At 37.2% G+C, this 21459-nt stretch overlaps 1 protein-coding gene across 1 annotated transcript in view; it reads left to right on the top strand.

The window, feature by feature from the left end:
- NUP155 (nucleoporin 155) overlaps positions 1 to 12058 on the top strand; it is a 73064-nt gene extending 61006 nt beyond the window's left edge. Inside the window, exons 28-35 of the mRNA XM_040495626.1 lie at positions 204 to 358; positions 3423 to 3552; positions 4701 to 4814; positions 5540 to 5660; positions 6307 to 6417; positions 9049 to 9185; positions 11139 to 11245; positions 11857 to 12058. Coding sequence (XP_040351560.1) covers positions 204 to 358; positions 3423 to 3552; positions 4701 to 4814; positions 5540 to 5660; positions 6307 to 6417; positions 9049 to 9185; positions 11139 to 11245; positions 11857 to 11995 — 1014 coding nt within the window. The 3' untranslated portion in view covers positions 11996 to 12058. The remainder of the gene's footprint in view (positions 1 to 203; positions 359 to 3422; positions 3553 to 4700; positions 4815 to 5539; positions 5661 to 6306; positions 6418 to 9048; positions 9186 to 11138; positions 11246 to 11856) is intronic.
- The last annotated feature ends 9401 nt before the right edge of the window (positions 12059 to 21459 follow it).

Genomic DNA, 21459 nt, shown 5'->3' with positions numbered 1-21459 from the left:
ATTTAAGTATCATAGCAGCTCTTTAACTCTGATAAAACAAAAGTCATACATATATAATGAGAAAAACTGTCCTCTGTTGGATTATAATTTTACTAATGTATTCATGAAACACGGCACACCTGTAGTCTTAAAATGTTATAGTTACTACATAAAGAGCAAGTAAATAGTTAGAAAATGTTTCTGAGTAACTGTATAATTTGCAGATTGCTTCTCCATTTCTGGAGCCACATCTAGTCCGAATGGCCAAAGTTGATCAAAACAAAGTTCGTTATATGGATTTACTGTGGAGATATTATGAAAAGAACAGAAGCTTTAGTAATGCTGCTCGTGTACTGTCCAAATTGGCTGACATGCATAGGTATGGTATAATACTCTCACTGTGAAGAATTATTGATAACTAACCTAGATCTAGTTACATCCAGATTTCAGAAAATAAATAGCGTCTGGCTGGCTCAGTTGGTAGAATTTGTAACTCAACCTCAGGGTTGTGAGTTTTAGCCCCATGTTGGATGTGGACTCTACTTAAAAAAAAAAAAAAAAAAGAAAAGAAAGAAAGAAAACCTCATTCGGGTTATATGCATGTAGAATTTTAATGCTTTTACTTGGACTGAAAGTTTACAGTTTTCTCTTTTTGTTTTTCATAGTGTGTAGAAGGTACCAAATACCCAATGCTTTTTTAATGCTTATTTATTTTGAGAAAGAGAGAGAGTTGGGGGAGGGGCAGAGGGAGAGGGAGACACAAGCAGGCTCTGTGCCATCTGCATAGAGCCTCATGTGGGGCTCGAACTCATGAACCATGAACCATGAACCATGAGATCATGACCCAAGCTGAAATCAAGAGTCAGACGCTTAACCAACTGACCTACCCAGGCACCCCCTGAAACTTTTCTTTAAAGTTTGTCTTTAGATTCTTTCCTACTAAAAGCAGTTAATTAGTATTCTTAATTAAAAGGACAAAAACTTCTCAAAGGCTTTACAATTTTAAGTGTTTTACTAATTCTAGACTTATTTCCTCTGCTCTCACATTGTTTTAAATTACTGAAAAAGTTTTGAGCATATATGTTGAAGATTATTAAGAATCTTGTTAAAGAAAGCATTGAAATTTCTAGTTCGATTATCATATCAAAAAACAATTTTTTTTTTTTTTAGAGAAAGAGCAAGTGAGGGGGGGAGAGAGAGAGAGAGAGAGAGAGAGAGAGAGAGAGAGAGAGAGAGAGAGAGAATCTTAAGCAGGCTCCCCACTGAGCACAGAGCCCATGTGGGGCTCTATCCCACAACCCTGGGATCATGACCTGAGCTGAAGTCAAGAGTCAGACACTCAACCAACTGAGCTGTGAGCTACCCAGACAACCCTCAAAATACGATTTAATACAATCTGGATAGATCATTAATTTGACCCTGTGTTTTCATTTGGAATTTTCTTTGCCAAAATAATGCAAGTGCTATTTCTAAAAACTGTAGATCAGTTAAGTTAGGAGGAGGATGTTGTTGAAGCAAAGCAGTTATTAAACCAAACTAATCAGAATGGTCATTTATGGGGATACCTGTTTGGCTCAGTCAGTAGAGCTTGCGACTCTTGATCTCAGGGTTGTGAATTCAAGCCCCACCATAGGCATAGAGCTTACATTAAAAAAAAAAAAAAAAATACATACATATGTACATACAATAAAGTAAAATAAATTTAAAGAGTCTAGATGTGACTAATAGCAAATGTGAGTATGTATATATGTGTTCTTAATTGCTCTTCCATTAGTATTTATTGTCCTTTTTCCTTGTTATAACAATAATTTTATTGTTATTAAGTATTCAGAAATTCTCTGACTTTTAAGAATACTTGTTATCCATATCTTCATTATACATAATACAGTGTAACCGAATTTCTTCCTCATGTGAGATACCCTGTCCATCCACAATTTAGCTCTCAGCTTACCATCTGTCTCCACAATAAAATATCTTTCCAACTATAATGTTACTTTTTATCACTATACTTTTTGTATATATAGTCTGCAAAAAATAAATTTGTAGTTATAGAATGTTCTATTTTAAGTAATTTAGAAATGTTACCACTTTTAATATGTTTAATTCAAGTATGTATTTTTTAGAGATGAGAGGGGAAAGAAAGGGAAGCTCCTTCAGAAATGGGTTCTAAATGTACTAAACAGACTCCTAAAATAGTCCTTTATGTGCAACATTAAGAGATGGTGAGTGCGAAGTAACTGTCCTCTACACCTGTACTTTGAAAGAAGGGAGAAAGGACTTAATTCTTTTTCCTTTTTGCTTTTTGCAGGGGGGAGCAGGGAGGGAGAAAATATGGAAACCATAGTTATACAGAAGGACAGTTTGAGATCTCTGAAAGGAAAAGCTAGTTTTTTCCTGATTCAAATTGAAAGTAATGGGGATATCAAAAGTTACATTTAATACTGGTTGCTTTGAGAGGTTCCCACCAACCAAATGAATTAGCGTGTTTGTTTTTAATGCCAAGTCACTTTATAATGTCAAAGAACCACATCTGATAGAGTTAGGGGATTGGAAAGGACTCAAGATGGTAACCATGGAGATGGATACATGTTTGGGGCTTTCTGACATCTGCCAGCCAGCCAGCGAGAGCACCAGTGATGTATGTTCAAGGAGTAGTGAGAAACATAAACACCATTTTTATTCCCAGGGAGCTCCCGTTCCAGTGGGTAGATTTCGTGCATGCAAGTTCAGGGTCTGTGAATACAATAAAAATAGGATAGTATGGTAGAAATTGCCGGATGAGGACGAGAGTGAGGAGCTGCTCTAGTTAAGATTGGTCAGAGGAGGCCTCACAAATTGTCATAAAAATTGATTCTTAAGTGACACGGATAGGCAGCTGTTAAAGAACAGAGGAAGGGGTCCAGGCATGGAGCAGTGGTCTCTGCAGAGGCAATCTATTCGATTCAAGTTTATCATGTTTAGAGTACAAAAAAAAGCCATTGGCTTGGAGATGGTGAACAAGGGAGCAAGTAGAAGGAGCAGAGGTTGAAGGAGTGGGTGAAGGCATGTGACATAATCGGATATTTGTTTTTAAGAGGTCAATCTAGTTGTTTTGTGGATGATCACATGTAGATTGGCCATATTCAGGTAGAGAAGCGAAGAATGTGAGGAGTAATCAAGAATGTTTTCCTTAATTTTAGTTTTAGAAGAATCCAAGTTTTAATATACCGAATTAAAGTTTTAAAATAAGATGTAACTTTTTTGGCTATAAACTTAAGTATTTCTTTATTTGATGCCTTAAATTGTAGATCTCTTTTATTAGAAATCCTATAATAATTTTTTCAAGTTTTAAATGGCCTTTTATGTTCATTTGGTGTATAAAAAATAATGTGTCATAATTGATATATTTGTATATTGGATCCTTAAGAATTCATATAAATAAAAATAAGAGTTTTTCCTCCCAGCACAGAAATTTCACTTCAGCAGCGACTAGAGTACATCGCTCGAGCCATTCTTAGTGCCAAAAGTTCCACTGCCATTTCATCAATAGCCGCAGATGGTGAATTCCTTCATGAATTAGAAGAAAAAATGGAAGTAAGTGCTAAAGATACTTAAGCTTTGTCTGCATTGATCAGTAGCCACATTTATTCCATTTTTTCCTTCTTCCTTCCAGTCAATAACAGGTCAGTAGCAGTCAGCATTATTCTAGTCTCTTCTGCCTACATGTGTTTATTTTCATATTTAGATATAAATATTTTAAAAGATTTTAAGTCTGTAGCACTTGGGTCACAGCACATTACTGTAATTAAAATTTTTTCTCTGTGGCATTTTTGAAGGTTTTTTCCAACTGTTCCAACACCAAGGACATTATATCACAATTACCATCTATTCTGGAAGCTAATGAGTAGATATATGAAATAGAGTAGGTTGAACTGCCCTAATTAAGAGACCCAGAAGTATATAATGGTCCAAATACAAAAGCTTATTCGTCATTCACAAATATCCACAGAGCTGGTGTTCCTGATTGGCCATTGGCTTTCTTCCACTTGATTGATTTCAAGACCCTATTTTACAGCTTTATTGTCTCCTGTGGTCTTACCTTTTCTTCTCTCAAAGGGAGTTAGAGAACAAAAAACATGTAAGACGCATATTCACTCTCTTAAAGACCTAAACCCTGAAGTGACATACTTTACTTCCACTCACATTCCTTTGAAGAGAACTTAATTTTATGCCGTATCTCCCTGCAAAGGAGTTGAGAAGTATAATCTAGGTATTGTCTGGCTACAGTCATGGGAAGAACGAATGTTAGAGGTAGCATAGGCTCTCTGCCACAGTATACTTCCTTTGAAATCTTTTATGTTGTGATGAAGAGTTGCTGGTCTCCTAGGTCTTTATTTACACATTTTTCTTATTGAGGTGTAATTGACATCTAACATATTACAGATGTGTAATGTAATGATTCAGTATTTTTAGATATTGCAAAATGATCACCGTATTAAATCTAGTTAACATTTATCATCATACATAATTACAATTTTTTTTCTTGTGATAAGAGCTTTTAAGATCTATTCAACACCTATCAAATATGCACTATGGTGTTATTAACTATAGTCACTATGCTGTTTTGTATACATTAGTTTTACTTTAACAAACTTAAAGTCAGATACTAGGAATCATTCCTTCAAGTACTTGTTGATTTATCATAAAGAACATAAGACTTGCTTTTTTTTAATCCAAACTAGGTTGCTAGGATCCAACTTCAGATACAAGAGACACTACAAAGGCAATATTCCCATCATTCTTCTGTACAGGATGCAATTTCTCAGCTGGATTCCGAACTAATGGACATAACTAAGGTAATAAAAAAGCAAGTTGAATTACTCTAGCAGTCACCTAATATCTACAGATTCTTTGTTTCTTTTGTGTTCTACTCTGTATTTCATGGGAAAGATTAATCTATCTCCACAAAATAAGATAAGCCATTCTTGGGAGCATGTTGCTGGGCTGACAAATCACTGCTGTGGTATCTTACTCTTAGGAAGAGTTTACTTGCTCTTTGCAGGCCATTTTCTACCAAAAATCTATCAGCCTCACATGGGGCTTTGTTAAAATTCCTGCCATCTATTTTATGGCCTTGTTTCTTGTCTTGGAAAAGTAATTTATGTTTCCTTGTATCTTCAAGCCTCTCCCACTCTGTATTTCTGAGCAATTCCTTTTTCAATTATTCTTGAACATTTCTCCAAATACTGTGAAACACTCTGAGATTTGTCAGTATTTCCAAGATTTTGGAAACCCTAGTTTAGACAACACTAATTATAAAAGAAATATCATTGCAGTATCTCCCTGCCAGCCAAGGGGGGAAAAAGGCACAGATGTTGAAATCTATTTAAATGTATTTACCGTGCCTTCACCATTCTTAATCTGGGGTTATGACAGCTGTATGTCATCATGTCTTTATATCATGTATTAGGAACTTTGAATAAAATCCTTGATTACTTTTAATTGTCAAAGAGTGCATCACTGTTAATTTCTGACTGCTGACCTCTGGTTGCATGTATAATGATGACATTTTCTCTGACAGCTTTATGGGGAATTTGCTGACCCATTTAAACTTGCAGAGTGTAAGCTTGCAATAATTCATTGTGCTGGTTATTCGGACCCTATATTGGTGCAGACACTTTGGCAAGATATCATAGAGAAAGGTAAGTGCTCACTTACGGGTATATTAGCATACATTATTTAGTGACTTGGTAGAGGAATGCAAGCTGCTAGTGGCTCTCCTATATCTAGAGTAGAGGGTGAGTGGAGGGTATGTAGACATGGCAAAGGGTGGTCCTCCAGAGAATGACCTCAGTTTATACTGGAGAGGGCTCTCAGAGAAAAGGATGTGTCATTTTTGTGGTTGTACTTTTTTTTTTTTAATGTTTGTTGATTTATTTTGAGAGAGAGGGAGGTGCACGCAAGCTAGGGTGGGGCAGAGAGAGAGGGAGACAGAGAATCTCAAGCAGGCTCCACACAGCTAGCATAGAGTCTGACACAGGGTTCAAACTCAAGAACTGTAAGATCATGATGTGAGCCGAAGTCAAGAGTCAGACTCACAACTGACTGAGCCAGCCAGCAGCCTCTGTGGTTGTACTTAATAAGGGATTCTGAGACACTTTTCCAGAATCCTGTAACGAGCGCCCTGGTAAGACAAGAGTATTTCAAACACTAACAGAAACAGAGTATCTGCTCATTATATTAGAATCATTTCTAGGGCATTTGTACCTCGAAACAGAATAAAATAGCCAATTTAAACATTTCCGATTAAAAAATTTAGGTTTCTAATGGCGTGTCTTTTTCTTGCAGAATTGAATGAAAGTGTGACGTTGAGCTCCCCGGATAGAATGCATGCTCTTAGTCTCAAGGTTGTGCTCCTTGGCAAAATTTATGCTGGCACACCTCGCTTCTTTCCTTTAGGTAAGCAATAACCTTAAGTGCTATCAGAGGTGTTTTGTTTTCTTTTGATGGTTTTCTTCATTGCAGTGGAAATGCAATGTTCTTCAGAGTCGAATTGTTTCTTTGTTGCTGTTTAGCTCAGCAGTTTATTTCTGCCTCTCCAGAAAGACTTCCAAAGATAGCAGAAATTTGTTGATAAATAGATAGGAAACTTTCTTTGACCTTCCAGGTTTATATATCTATCTGGAAACAGTGCTAACAAACTGTTATGATTGTATTGTTGGTAACGCTATGCAAGTTCAAGGAGAAAAGAAAAATGGCTGGTGTTTTTCTGCATGGGCAATCTGTGATTAATTCAACTGCAGTCTATTATACTGAGGACATATTTTTCTTTAAAATAGCAGATAGTTGTGTTAAAAATGCAATTTTGAACCCCTTTCTTATCCAAATATACTGACAATAATTGTTATCTATGTAGTGACTCTTAATTATTAGCCATTTGCCAATGTGTAATGTTTTCTTCAACTGTAAATTAACATAAATACACCCATAACATAGAATGTTAAGCACCTAGTGTTTTTGAAAAATGTTGAGAACCAGGAAAGTGCTCACAACATAACATTAAATTGGGTTTTGTTTTTGTTTTTTGTTTTTTGTTTTTTGTTTTTTTTTGTTTTGTTTTTTTTTAACGTTTATTTATTTTTGAGACAGAGACAGAGCATGAACGGGGGAGGGTCAGAGAGAGAGGGAGACACAGAATCGGAAGCAGGCTCCAGGCTCTGAGCCATCAGCCCAGAGCCCGACGCGGGGCTCGAACTCACGGACCGTGAGATCGTGACCTGAGCCGAAGTCGGACGCTCAACCGACTGAGCCACCCAGGCGCCCCTGTTTTTTGTTTTTAGAGAGAGAGTGCACACGAGCAGGGAGAGGGGCAGAGAGAGAGAGAGAGAGAGAGATAGAGAGAGGATCTTAAGTAGGCTTCATGCTCAGTGCCGAGCCCAATGTCCGGCTCGATCCCACAATCCTGGGATCATGACCTGAGCTGAAATCAAGAGTCAAACACTCAACTGACTGAGCCACCCAGGCACCCCTAAATTGTTTTTTGTTTGTTTGTTTGTTTGTTTGTTTTAATGTTTGTTTATTTTTGACAGAGAGAGATTGAGAGACAGAGTGTGAGCAGGGGAGGGGCAGAGAGAGAGGGAGACACAGATTCCGAAGCAGGCTCCAAGCTGTCAGCACAAACCCCAACACGGGGCTCAAATTCATGAGCTGTGAGATCATGACCTGAGCTGAAGTCAGCCGCCCAACTGACTCCGCCTCCCAGGCACCCCTGTTTTTTGTTTGTTTGTTTGTTTGTTTTCTTTGTGGGGTTTTTTTTGGTTTTGCTTTTTGTTTTTTTAATGTTTTTATTTATTTTTGAGACAGAGAGAGAGCATGAGCAGGGGAGGGGCAGAGAGAGAGGGAGACACAGAATCTGAAGCACATTCCAGGCTCTGAGTGGTCAGCACAGAGCCTGACGCGGGACTCGAACTCACAGACTGTGAGATCATGACCTAAGCTGAAGTCGGATGCTCAACCGACTCAGCCACCCAGATGCCCCTTTTTTTTTTTTTTTTTTTTTTAAATGAGGATAGAGACTTGTTTATAGACCATCTCTGATTTAGGACCTCTTCCCTGAAGATGTCAAGAAATAAAACCATTATAGTCATGCCATTTTTCTTGTAAGTATAGATTGAAACTGCCATGATATTTCATTAATGAGGAAAATAAAGACAAAATTAAAACTTAACAATTTTAATAATTTTAAAAAGGCCACGTTATACATAATTTCTTTTGAGGTATTTCTGCTTTGACTTAGGTTTTTATTTTTATTTTACTTTTTTTTTAATGTTTATTTATTTGAGAGAGAGTGAGCAAGGGAGGTGCAAAGAGAGAGGGAGACAGAATCCCAAGAAGCCTCCACACTGTCAGCACAGAGCCCGATGCAGGGTTTGAACTCGTGAATCATGAGACCGTGACCTGACCAAGAGTGAGACAACCAACTGACAAAGACACCCTGGCACCCACTGACTTGGATTTTTAATTTTTGAGCCCAACAAAGTTTAGGGTAGAAGAGTCCTTTTTCTTTCTTTCTTTCTTTCCTTTTTTTTTTTTTTTTTTTTGTCCATCTTTCAATGACAAACTTCTGAGGGCTTCAAACTAGAAGTTTAGGGCTTTTGAATTTTGATTACCTATGCAAAATTTTTGTATGGTAAATACTAGAGGAGACGCAGGTTCAGTAGCAGCCTTTTCGGTGATTCCTCTTGCCCATCGATGTTCACATTGGTCAGTCTCGGATTTTAAGTATCATAAATATGAATGTGAGTGTTATTGTTACAATCTTATGACATGACAAGTAGTAAAAAATGAGAATAAGGCCTACTTTTTAGTATCAGGAATTACCAATTCTATAACAACAACAAAATAGTAATTATGTGAGGTGAAGTACATGTTAACTAACCTTACTGGAGTAAACATTTCACAGTATGTATGTGTATCACATCACATTGTATACCTTAAACTTACACAATGTAATATGGCAGTTATAGCTCAATAAGCTGAGGGTGGGGAGGGAGTTAACAATTCTAATTTCTGATCTTTTTCCCTCTCCAGATTTTATTGTGCAGTTTTTAGAACAGCAAGTTTGTACTTTGAACTGGGATGTAGGTTTTGTAATACAGACAATGAATGAAATTGGAGTGCCATTACCTAGGCTACTGGAAGTATATGATCATTTGTTCAAGTCACGGGTAAGGAAAATATGAAATAAAATGAAATAATATTTTTTTAATTTAAAAAATTATATTTAATGTTTATCTTTAAGAGAGAGGGAGAAGTAGAGTGCAAGCAAGGGAGGGGCAGAGAGAAAGGGAGACACAGAATCTGAAGCAGGCTCCAGGCTCTGAGCTGTCAGCACAGAGCCCAACACAGGGCTTAAACTCACAAACTTGGAGATCATGACCTGAGCTGAAATCGGACGCTTAACTGACTTACCCAACCAGTCACCCCTGAAATAATTTTATTTAAGGTAAATGAACATTTTCTGGATAAAAGAGGGAGAGCATTTTTTTTTTTTTTAATTTTTTTTCAACGTTTTTTATTTATTTTTGGGACAGAGAGAGACAGAGCATGAACGGGGGAGGGGCAGAGAGAGAGGGAGACACAGAATCGGAAACAGGCTCCAGGCTCTGAGCCATCAGCCCAGAGCCTGACGCGGGGCTCGAACTCCCGGACCGCGAGATCGTGACCTGGCTGAAGTCGGACGCTTAACCGACTGTGCCACCCAGGTGCCAGGGAGAGCATTTTTATTTATATCTCATATGATAAAATCGATCAGAAATTTGCTTCATTTGTTGAACATAAATTATCATACTTTAGATTCCTAAAACCGATAATGAGTTGTTTTGCTTTATATTATAAAAATAAAATATTTCATAATATTAGTAAACATAGTTATATTTGCTATACTCTTGGTGGAATAGGCTAAACCCATACATTAAGAATTACCATTTAATGGGGCGTCTGGGTGGCTCATTCGGTTAAGCGTCCCACTTTGGCTCAGGTCATGATCTCACAGTTTGTGAGTTCGAGCCCCACATCGGGCTCTGTGCTGATGGCTCAGAGCCTGGAGCCTGCTTCGGATTCTGTTGTCTCCGTCTCTCTCTGCCCCTTTCCCACTTGTGCTCTGTCTCTCTCTGGCTCTCAAAAATAAATAAAAAAAAAAAAAATTTTTTTTTAAGTAAATTGTAACCTTTAATAAAAAAAAGAATTACCATTTACTTTAACAAAACAAAATAACAGTGTATTTATTCCTTATAACTTCATTTAAAATATACCAAACATCTTCCTCACCACCAGAAAAGAAAACTTTTGTTAACTGTGATGGTGATGCCTGGTAACTAGATTTATGGTGATCATTTCTCAGTATAAACAAATAGGGAATCGTTACAATGTACACCTGAAACTAATAGGTGTCAGTTATACCTCAATGTAAATAAAAATCTTTCTTACCACATTGAGCCTTATCAGACTATGTATTTTCTAATTTTTATCCTAAGATAAAAGATCCAAATTAAATCTTGTTGACGTATATATTATTCTTTTATGGTAGCACCATCAAAACGTTTATGCAGTGCTTTACAAGGCTCTTGTATATCTCATTTAAGCCCCACAATGAGCCTACGATGGAAAATGAGCAAGTAGTAGTATCCCCATTTTCTGCTACATCTGACAAGGGCTCAAGTCACATAGCTAATAACTGGTAAAACTAGAACTAGAATTAAGATTCTTCACTGGTTCATGGGCTCAGTCAGTTGAGTGTCCACCTCTTGGTTTCAGCACGGGCGCCTGGGTGGCTCAGTCAGTTGAGTGTTTCAGCTCAGGTCATGATCCCAGGGTCATCAGGCTCTGTGCTGAGTATAGAGCCTGGTTGAGATTTTCTTTTTCTCTCTCTCTGTTCTCTCCCCACCCCTCCTCAAATAAAAAAATGAGAAAAACATTTTTTTTTAATTAAAAAGATTCTTTACTGGTTTAGTCTTTTATTTACAGTATCAGACTAAGTGTGCATAGGTGTAAAGTAAAAGTGATGTCACAGCTATCAAGAAGAGAAACATAAATGATTAAAAAATCAGTTGACAAAAAAGAAAAGAAAAATCAGTTGACACAGTTTGCTTTATAACTCATGATGTGTATTTTTTTTATAGGATCCATTCTGGAACAGAATGAAGAAGCCACTGCACCTTTTGGATTGCATACATGTGCTATTGGCAAGATATGTTGAGAATCCTAGCCAAGTTTTAAATTGTGAGAGGTAACTATAATGGTTTCAAATGTTTCTAATAGGTATCTGGGCAACTAAGTTGGAGAGAATGAAGGAAGATGTGGAGATTAACTGGTTGAATGATACCAATTAGCATGTATAAAAGGTTAGAGTTTTTACCATTTTTCAAACCTTGTCCTAAATCCTTTCTATAGGTAAAGTGATATGAGTTATGAATTACTTCTACACTGCTTCTGTTTTGAATTAGTGACTTAGTGTAGTTCAGTTGTGCCTTTGTGATATTATTGGCCATTTCAAGGTATATTTGTTTGAAAAGACCAAAAAAATGTAAATAATTTCATTGTAGGAGTCATACTTAATTGCTTCTTTCCCGTTATAATAATCTTCCAAAGGAAAATGGTGGTTATGTGGTAATTCACCTATCTCCTGCATTTCTTGTCTGTTTTCATTTATTTACCATTTACTTAATCCTATAATCCTTGCTCTTTGTGGGACTATACTAAAATTAGCAGAAGTTGGAGAGAAGTCTTATGGGAGGAAATGTTTCTTAGGAGAAAAAAAAGCAAACTCCCGTGTGAGAAAGGGGAGAGGAAATGTTTCTGAATGTATTGATAGTTGATCAGGTATCTTTTCTTTTACAGGAGAAGATTTACAAATCTGTCCCTGGATGCTATCTGTGGTTATCTGGTTGAGCTTCAGTCTATGAGCTCGTCAGTAGCAGTACAAACCATCACAGGAAATTTTAAATCTCTTCAGGCTAAACTCGAACGGCTTCATTAATATTATAATGTATTTTCATCTATGCATTTTGATCTGTAAAATAAAAGCTCAGCTGTCCAGATATCAGGTGCTGTAAATCTAAGAACAACTTTAATAGAAATGTGGTTTTAAAAGTGGCTACTATCTACAAACAGTACATTTGCCAGATGAATTATTTTTTACTATTTTGTTTTTTAATAATGAGGTTAAGAAACACCTGAACTAAGATTACCTATGATCTTAACACAAGAATAAAAAATATTTAGAAACTCTTATTTTTAATTTAATGCAGGCAGAAATTTTGAACTTATGCTATTCATTTTCAAGTTAGTCCAAGGATATGGATACTAAAACTTAAATAGGCTAGGTGAGCAGGTCCCATAATACTGGATTCTACAACAATCCTTTTTTTTTTTTTTTTTTTAATGTTTATTTATTTTTGAGAGGGAGAAAGACAGAACATGAGCAGAGGAGGGGCAAAGAGACAAGGAGACACAGAATCCAAAGCAGGCTCCAGGCTCCAGGCTCCGAGCTGTCAGCACAGAGCCCAACGCAGGGCTCAAATTCACAAACCACAAGATCATGACCTGAGCTGAAGTCGGACGCTTAACCGACTGAGCCACTCAGGCGCCCCTACAACAATCCTAATACAGGCAAATAAACACTGTCTCTTTTTAAAAATTATTTAGGTTTTAGGTTCATCTTTGGAAAGGAAATTTCTTTCCAGCTACTTTCTTTCCAGCTACTAATTTTGCCACAATTCCTAAAGATTAATACATACCTGGCTGTTTCTTGAGCAGGTGGCAAATGTGTAACAAATGTTCTATGTCCTAAAAACCTACACAGAGAGATACTGTTTTCCTTTAGTGTCTACCTACCAGTCCTTGAGACTGATTACTGACTCCATTAAAGCAGTGGTTCTCAAAGTACGCACCAAATGGCCACATAAACATCATCTGGGAATTTGCTCCCTGTATGATTCCCCCTCCTCCCTCCCCAGTCAATAACCATAATAAATGAGTTTTACCCAAGATATGATATATAAAGCAAAATCATTAGGAATGTAGTTTTTAGCCTTCAACAAATTGGAATAAACTTAACCAAGTTCCCCAAAGTCATGGCAACAAGGGAGGAGAATAGAGTGGGAATGACCAGGACTAACAAAAAGCAGGAACATGGACTTCTTTCCTTTCACCTTTTATGCTATCAAGAGTAATCACCTTCTGCTTATTGTCACTAAAACATGTCTAACAATTTTTACAGTACATTTTGAAAATATTTTTCTTTCTTATACTTTCCCAAGATCGTGGGTTGACCTTTTCATATTCTCCTAGAATGTAGTTCCCTTTTTCCCATAATCTTCTAATTCATAATATTTAATAGACTGTCAAAATGTCATACATAGGTACCACTAACTCTCATAATTTTCAGCTTTCAGTTCCTTTAGTTTTTTTAATATGTAAAATTTAAGTTATACACTGTTAATTTTCTAAGCTTAAAATTCTGTGATGTCTACTTAAAATGAAAGTCTTGCTTAAATGTTATTTAGCCATGACTCCAGTCCTGGAAAAAAAAATGTATACACACACACGTATATATAATTAGACCATTTACACACAAACACATTAATATCCATGTTAAATATACTCAACTCACAATATTAAAGCTATATCTTTCAAAAGGAAAGCTAACAGGGCTAAATGGTCCTTAGGAGTCAGAAATCTTAACCCTGTTCCTTTCATCACAGAACACCTTCTGAGGTTTATAAAACTTCCAGCTACTCAGCAGATGTTTTCCATATCCTTGGGAGAGTGAGACCCTTAAGAGACATTAGGTCCTCTCCTTTTTAACTGTCTAGAACAGTGTTTCTAAAACTTTTAATTCATAAGAACCACCTGGTGTCCTCAAAAAAATAAATGTTCCACCTGTAATGTGATGCTGGTACTGGTGGTCATTGGATCAAACTTGGAATAGCATTGTTCTAGCACATTTATCTACTGTATTAGTGTATTTTGTACTTGGTATGTATTCAACACATTTCTTTATAATGACTATTAAACATATAGACAATGAATAATAACATTGTTTATGAAACAGTGCATTCATTGTAGGCAGTGAGGAGTCACTGAAGATCTTGATTGTGACATATTTGTTTTAGGTAGATCATTTTCATGTGGCAAAATGGTCAGGAAAGAAGAGAAAAATCTATTTTGAGTAACTGCAAGATATGGGATATTGACCCTGAAATGCATGTGATGTATGTCCAACATTTCTTTAGTTATAACATATGCGACTTTCTAGTGACTTGTTCATTGAACACACTTCTCTACCCATCACATGCATTTCCTCCACATTTATGTTTTATAGTTAATTTCATCTCAGGATCACAGATTGCTCATTCTCTTCCTCAGGATACTTCCTGCCCTCTTTTCCTCTTTTTCATGAGAGGAAAAATTATGAAAGTGATATAGTTGTATCAAGAAAATGAAAAACTGGAATATTAAATGTAAAGGTCTTGAAAGGGCACATAATTTTCTTTCATTTTTCTATCAGTTTTTTCATTTAAATTCTCTTAATAATAAAACATTTTTTCCAGAATATTTTTGAGCCTTCTAGTAAATCATTTAAACTCTACAAACTTTTATTTTCCTAATCACATTTTCCTCATAAGAAGATTAAAGTAGAAGACTTACTTAAATCTAAAAGTTGGTAAGAACTAATGTAATCTATTTTTATTTAGTTTTGTTCTATACTTCAAATATTAATTTAACAATGCTATTATTTTTACTTCTTTTTTATTGCAAATTTTTTTTTAAGGGAGCTCACCCATGTGTAAGTGGGGGAGGCGCAGAGGGAGAGAGAGAGAGAAAGAGAATGAATGTCAAGCAGGCTGCATGCCCAGTGTGGAACCCAACTCTGGGCTTGATCCCACAATCCTGGGATCGTGACCTGAGCTGAAATCAAGCGTCAGACGCTCAACGACTGAGCCATCCAGGCGCCTCTAAACGTCATTTCTAAACTGCATTATGACATGCTTGAAATGAAACATTTGTTTTAAAGCCCTCAGTTACGCTTTTTGCATTTAGGAAGCTCCTATCAGCAGGATGCTAACCCTTTTTAAGATTAATCAGTTTACCATGCAGGAGCTAGGATTAGCATTATCTCCAGCCCACACCTGAGTTTTCGCTAGTGCGATGAACATTTGTATTTGGTTGACCTCCAAAGCTCCTCAGTCAAAATGTGACTGGATCTGTGTTCACTCCTCTCCCTGCAATCTGCCCACTCCTGTTCCTCCTCCTCTATTTTCTTTTTTTTTTTTTTTCTTTTTCTTTAAGGTAAGCTTTATACCCAACATGGGGCTTGAACTCATGACCCTGAGATCAAGAGTCTCATGCTTTACCAACTGAGCCAGCCAGATGCCCCTCTCCTGTATTTTATACCTCAGTCTTTATCATCTGAAATTTCCACTCAAATATGAGTAGTATCCTTAAATTCTTCCCTCTCATTCCAAATCCAGTCGCCAATTTCTTAGCAAGTTTGTTTTCTTAATATCCATTTATCTGTTCAATTATCTCACTATTTTAGGTTTTTAGGGTTTAATGAGGTTATTCTACTTCACTTGGATGTCTACAGTAATGTCTAACTGGTCTTCCTGCCTCTAATTTGACACCCCTTCTTTGTTCCTTTTCCACACTAACATTAGTGCAGGGTACCTGGGTGGCCTAGTCAGTTAAGCGTCCGACTTTTAATTTCAGCTTAGGTCATGATCTCACAGCCCTGTGATTGAGCCCCATATCAGGCTCTGCGCTGGGCATGAAGCCTGCTTAGGATTTTCTCTTCCTGTCTGCTGCTCCCCCAGCTCAGGCACGTGTGCACGCAAGCTCTTTCAAAAAAAGAAAGAAAAGATGTTGAAAAAACAAAATGTACACCTACATATACTCCCACGTTTTCCCTTGGAAGAAATTCCAAATTTCTGGTGTGGCATTAGGACTTTATTGCAGTTGGCAAAAACAAAAATAAGAATTTTAGTTTAAGCCAAAGAAGAATTTATTAGCCTTCAAAACTAAGAAGTCCAAGTATAAACCTACTTCTGCATGGCTAGTTCCAGAGCCTTGATATCTTCAGGGCTTTCTCTAGGTCAGTTCTGCTCTTCTCTTCATGTTTATTCTTTGTGTCTGCAGACAGTTTACTCCATACCTCCTGGGAGAATGCAGGGAGTGTCAAGTGACTTTATCTCCCTCACTCTAACCCAGACATATAGTCAATGGAGAAGTCCTAGGAAAGGTTCTGGTTAACTCAGCTTGAGTCATGGACTCAGTCTTGGGGTGTGGTGGTACAGGATCATCACCCAAAGTATACAGAACAGGAAAGAAGTGTTTTCTTAAAGAATTGAATGCTAGGCACACAGCATTCCACATAAGTCCACTATATCTGTCCACCTACCTTGCTTACCACTTACTTCCTAATGCTATATATAATGAAGACGATAAGCCCATAGAGCCAAGAAACACAATGAATCCAGAGCAGGACAGACACAAAATCACACCAAAGCATATCATAATCAAATTCTCAGCAAATAAAAAATAGAAGGGAACCTATTCAGTCTGATAAAAAGACATCTATGGAACATGTACAGCTAAAATCACACCTAATGGTAGAAGACCAAAAACTTTCTCCTTGAAGTTGCGAACAAAATATGGATGTTTCTTTTCCACATTGTGGTTGGAGGTTCTGATCATTGCAACTTGGCAAACAAAAGAAATGTAAAAACGTATAAATTAGAAAAGCAGAAATAAATACATGGACAGGCAATTATATAGAAAATCCTATAGAATATACAGAAAATACTAGAACTACTAACTAGGAAAAAATGGTAGAACTAATAAGTTACATCACAGGACACAAGGTCAACATACCAATTGCATTTCTATATACTAGCAACAATTAAAAATTTTTAAACACTCCTTTAAAATAGCATTTAAAAAAACGAAAGAAAAAATACCCCCTCTCTCTGCCTTAAAATAAAATAAGAGGGTCACCTGGCTGGCTCAGTCAAAAGAGCATGCGACTCGATTTCACGGTCATGAGTTTGAGCCCTAGGTTGGGTGTAGAGATTATTTAAAAAAAAAAAAAAAAAAAATATATATATATATATATACACACACACACACACACACACACACACACACAAAATAAGACATTTTGACAAGATATGTGTAAGACATGTGCAATGGAAACTATAAAACAGTGCTGGAAGAAAGTAAACCCTTAATGAGAAAGATAAAATGTTCATGGGTTGGGAGACTGAACTAATAACACATCAATTGATAGATCCAAAGCAATCCCAGCAAGATTTCCAGAAAGCTTTGTAGAAATTGACAAACTGATCCTAAAATTTATATGGGATTGAGAGATTCTAGGATAGCCAAAACAGTTTTGAAAAAGAATAAAATTGGAGGACATATTCCAATGATTTCAAGATTCTATTATTAAGTTACAGCAAGGTAATGATGTGGCATTGGTGTAAGGATTATACACATGAATCAATAGAACAAAATAAGCATACAGAAATACATGCACACGCTTGTACAGGCAACCTATTGTCAACAAAAGTGCCAAGGTAGTTCAGTGGGGGAAAGAACAGTCTAATGAATGGCACCAAAACAAATATCCACACGGAAACAAAACAAAACCCTCCATTTTTACCTTGTAACATATACAAAAATTAACTTGACATGCATCACAGATGTCAAGTTAACAGGTAAGACTGAAACTTCTGGAAGAAACTAGTAAAAAAAAAAAAAAAACCAAACGATCTTTGTGATCTTTGATTAGGTATGTTCTTAGGATGCAGAAAACCTGAATCAGAAAAAGTTGATAAATTGAAATTCATCAAAATTTAAGACATCTCTTCAAAAACCACATTAAGAAAATGAAAAGGTAACCCACACATTGGGATAAAATATTTTCAAACCACAGATCTGTTAAAGACAGACATACATTTGATCCTTGAACAACATGGGTTTGAACTGTAGGACTTCACTTTTACACAGGTGTTTTTCAATAAATATATCGGAAGATTTGGGGAAATCTGTGACAGTTTGAAAAAATGCACGATGAACTCCACAACCTAGATATAACCAAAAAAATGAAAAAAAGTATGCTATGAATGCATTAATATATGTAGATACTACTGTTTTAGCATTTACATAAAATGTACACAAATCTATTATAAGAAGTTAAATTTTGCAGTGCTATCTGGCTCAGTCGGAAGAGCACATGACTTAAAACAAAAATTTTTTTTAAGAGAGTGAGTGCAAGTGGGAGAGAGGGGCTGAGGAAGAGAGAGAATTTCAGTTCGGTTCCACGCTCATCCCTGAGCCTGACTCGGGCTTGATCCCACAAATCATAAGATCATGATCTGAGCAGAAATCAAGAGTCAGACACAACCAACTGAGCCACCCACTCTCCCTGAGCATGTGACTCTTGATCTCAGGGTCCTGAGTTCAAGCACATATTGGGTGTAGAGATTACTAAAAACAATAAGTAAACTTTAAAGAAAAAGTTAAAATGTATCAAAACTTATACACACACTTAGACTGTGCATGACAAACACCATTTGTAGTCAAGATGTAAACAAACATAAAAGTGCAGTATTAAATCATAACTGCATAAGATTAGCTGCAATACAAACTATACTGCTGTAATAATTTAGTAGCTCACCTGTGTCTACTGCAGTGAGCTCAAATGTTGCAAGTATCTGCTTAAAATGCCAAGTGATACTTATCATCATGTAAGCAATTGTCTCTCCAGTAAATTGCACAATACAGTAAAAAAGATCTCTTATGGTTCTTGTGCATTTTTCATCATATTTAGTGCTATCCCATAAACCTTGAATAACACCAGGAGACCCATAGGAAATGCCTCCAGTGATGCTGAAAGGGCTCTCGAAGGAAATTCATGATAATACAAGAAAAAGTTGAATTGCTTGTTCTGTATCATAGAGTGAGGTCTGCAACTGTCGTTATGCACCATTTCAAGATAAATTAATCCAGTGTAAGGACCACTGTAAAAAAAGAAAAGTCATGAAGCCAGCACTGCAGCTACACCAGCAGGCATGAAAACCTTGCATTTTTTGCAAAATACTTTTTTATCTCATTGAAAATGCAGCTTTTATTTGGGTGTGAGATTACTGTAAGAAAGGCATACCTTTGGACACATATGATTCAAGAAAAAGTGAAGTCATGGGGTATCTGGGTGGCTCAGTCGGTTAAACATCCCACTCTTGATTTCAGCTCAGGTCATGATCCCACGGTCATGATCTCATGGGATCGAGCCCCTTGTTGGGCTCTGCACTGATGGCACCAAGCCTGTTTGGGATTCTCTCTGCCCCTTCCTTGCTCTCTTTCTCTCTCTCTCAATTAGGGTGAATAAGTAAAGGTTAAAAAAAAAAAAGTGAAGTAGGGGCACTTGGGCGACTCAGTCAGTTAAGTGTCTGACTTCAGCTCAAGTCATGATCTTGCGGTTTGTGGGTTTGAGCCGAATTGGGCTCACTGCTGTCAGCATGGAGCCTGCTTCAGATCCTCTGTCCCCATCTCTCTCTGCCCCTCCCCCACTCATCCCTTCCCCTCTCTCTCCTCTTTCCCTCTCAAAAATAAACATAAAAAAATACTCTTTATTTAAAAAAAGTGAAGTCATTATATGACAACTTAGAACAAAAGGAAACAACGACCTAAAGCTGGAGAATTTAACGCCAGCAAAAGATGGTTTGATAATTTTTTTTAGCTTGTTTGCTTGCTTGCTTGCTTTCTGAGTGAGACAGCAAGTGGGGGAGGGGCAGAGAGCAAGGGAGACACAGAATCCAAAGCAGGCTCCAGGCTCTCAGCTGTCAGCACAGAGCCCAACATGGGGCTCTAACCCACGAGTGGTGAGATCATGACATGAGCTGAAGTCAGATGCTTAACTGAGCTACCCAGGCGCCCCTGGTTTGATAAATCTAGAAAGTGGTTTGGCTTAAATATAAAGGTAGGGGTGCCTGACTGGCTCAGTCAGATGAGCATGTGACTCTTGGTCTTGTAGTTCGAGCCTCAAGTTGGGATTACCTAACTTAAAATAAAACTTAAACATATATAATAGGGGAAGCAGCTTCTGCCAAGTAAGAGGCAGAAGAGTTAACAGATTCCTGCCATTAAAATCATTGAGGAGAAAGGATATCTGCCTGAACAGGTGTTTAGTGTAGACACAAGTTCTTTATTCTGGAAAAAAAAATGCCATGAAGAACATTTGTTACTAAGGAAAAGAAGTGAACATGAGGATTTAAGATAGGAATGGATAGGTTAAATTCACTGTTTTGTGCAAATGCAACCAGGTTTATGATCAAGACTACACTCACATATAAAGTTGCTAATCCCTAGGCTTGAAGGAAAAAGATAAACACTAGTTGCCAGTCTTTTATTTTATTTTTTTAAGTTTATTTATTTATTTTGAGAGAGAGAGCAGGGCAGGGGCAGAGAGAGAGAGGGAATCCCAAACACAATCCACACTGTCAGTGCAGAGCCTGACGTGGGACCTGAACTCATGAGCCATGAAATCATGACCTGAGCCAAAATCAAAAGTCAGATGCTTAACTGACTGAGCCACCCAGGCGCCTCTCCCAGTCTTTTCATTGTACAACATGAAAGTCTGGACAATAAGAACCCTTTTCCTGGATTGGTTCCATTGATACTTTGTCCCTGAAGTCAGGAAATACTTTGCCAGTAAGGACTGCCTTTTAAAGTTCTTTGGATATTGGACAATGCCCCTGGTCACCCAGAACTTCATGAGTTCAACATGGAAGATGTCAAAGTGGTCTACTTGTCCCTAATCACAACAACTCTAATTTAGCCTCTAGATTAAGGGGGTCATAAGGACCCTTGAGGCTCATTACACATGGTATTCTATGGAAAGAATTATCAATACTTTGGCAGAGAAACCCAAGAGAACATCATAAAAGTCCGGGAGGATCCCCCCACTGAAGATGTTATTGTTGTTACAGAAAAAGCAGTGGAAGCCATCAAGCCCGAAACAATAAATTCCTGCCAGAGAAAACTGTCCAGATGTTGTGCCTAATTTCACAGGATCTACAACAAAACCAATTAAGAAAATCATGAAAAATATTGGATATGGCAAAAAGGTGGGTGGTGAAAGTTTTCAAGATCTTGGAGAAATTCAAGCGCTAACAGATATCACACCAGAGGAATTAACTGAAAACAACTTGATAGAGAGGAGTGCTTCTGAACCAGTGCCAGATTTTGAGGAACACGTAAAAGAAGCAATGCTAGAAAACAAACTGACATTAAAGAATCAGGCAGGAAGGGTCTGATTATTCAAGACTGCTTTTGACTTCTTTTATGACACGGACCCTTCTAGGATATGGGCACAGAAACTGAAACAAACAGTGGAAGAAGAATCGGTGCCATACAGAAATATTTTTAGAGAAATGATAA

This window comes from Herpailurus yagouaroundi, unplaced genomic scaffold (assembly GCF_014898765.1).
Source record: "Herpailurus yagouaroundi ecotype Mexico unplaced genomic scaffold, PumYag 29, whole genome shotgun sequence".
Lineage (NCBI taxonomy): Eukaryota > Metazoa > Chordata > Mammalia > Carnivora > Felidae > Herpailurus > Herpailurus yagouaroundi.
This window is presented reverse-complemented; position numbering and strand designations above follow the sequence as displayed.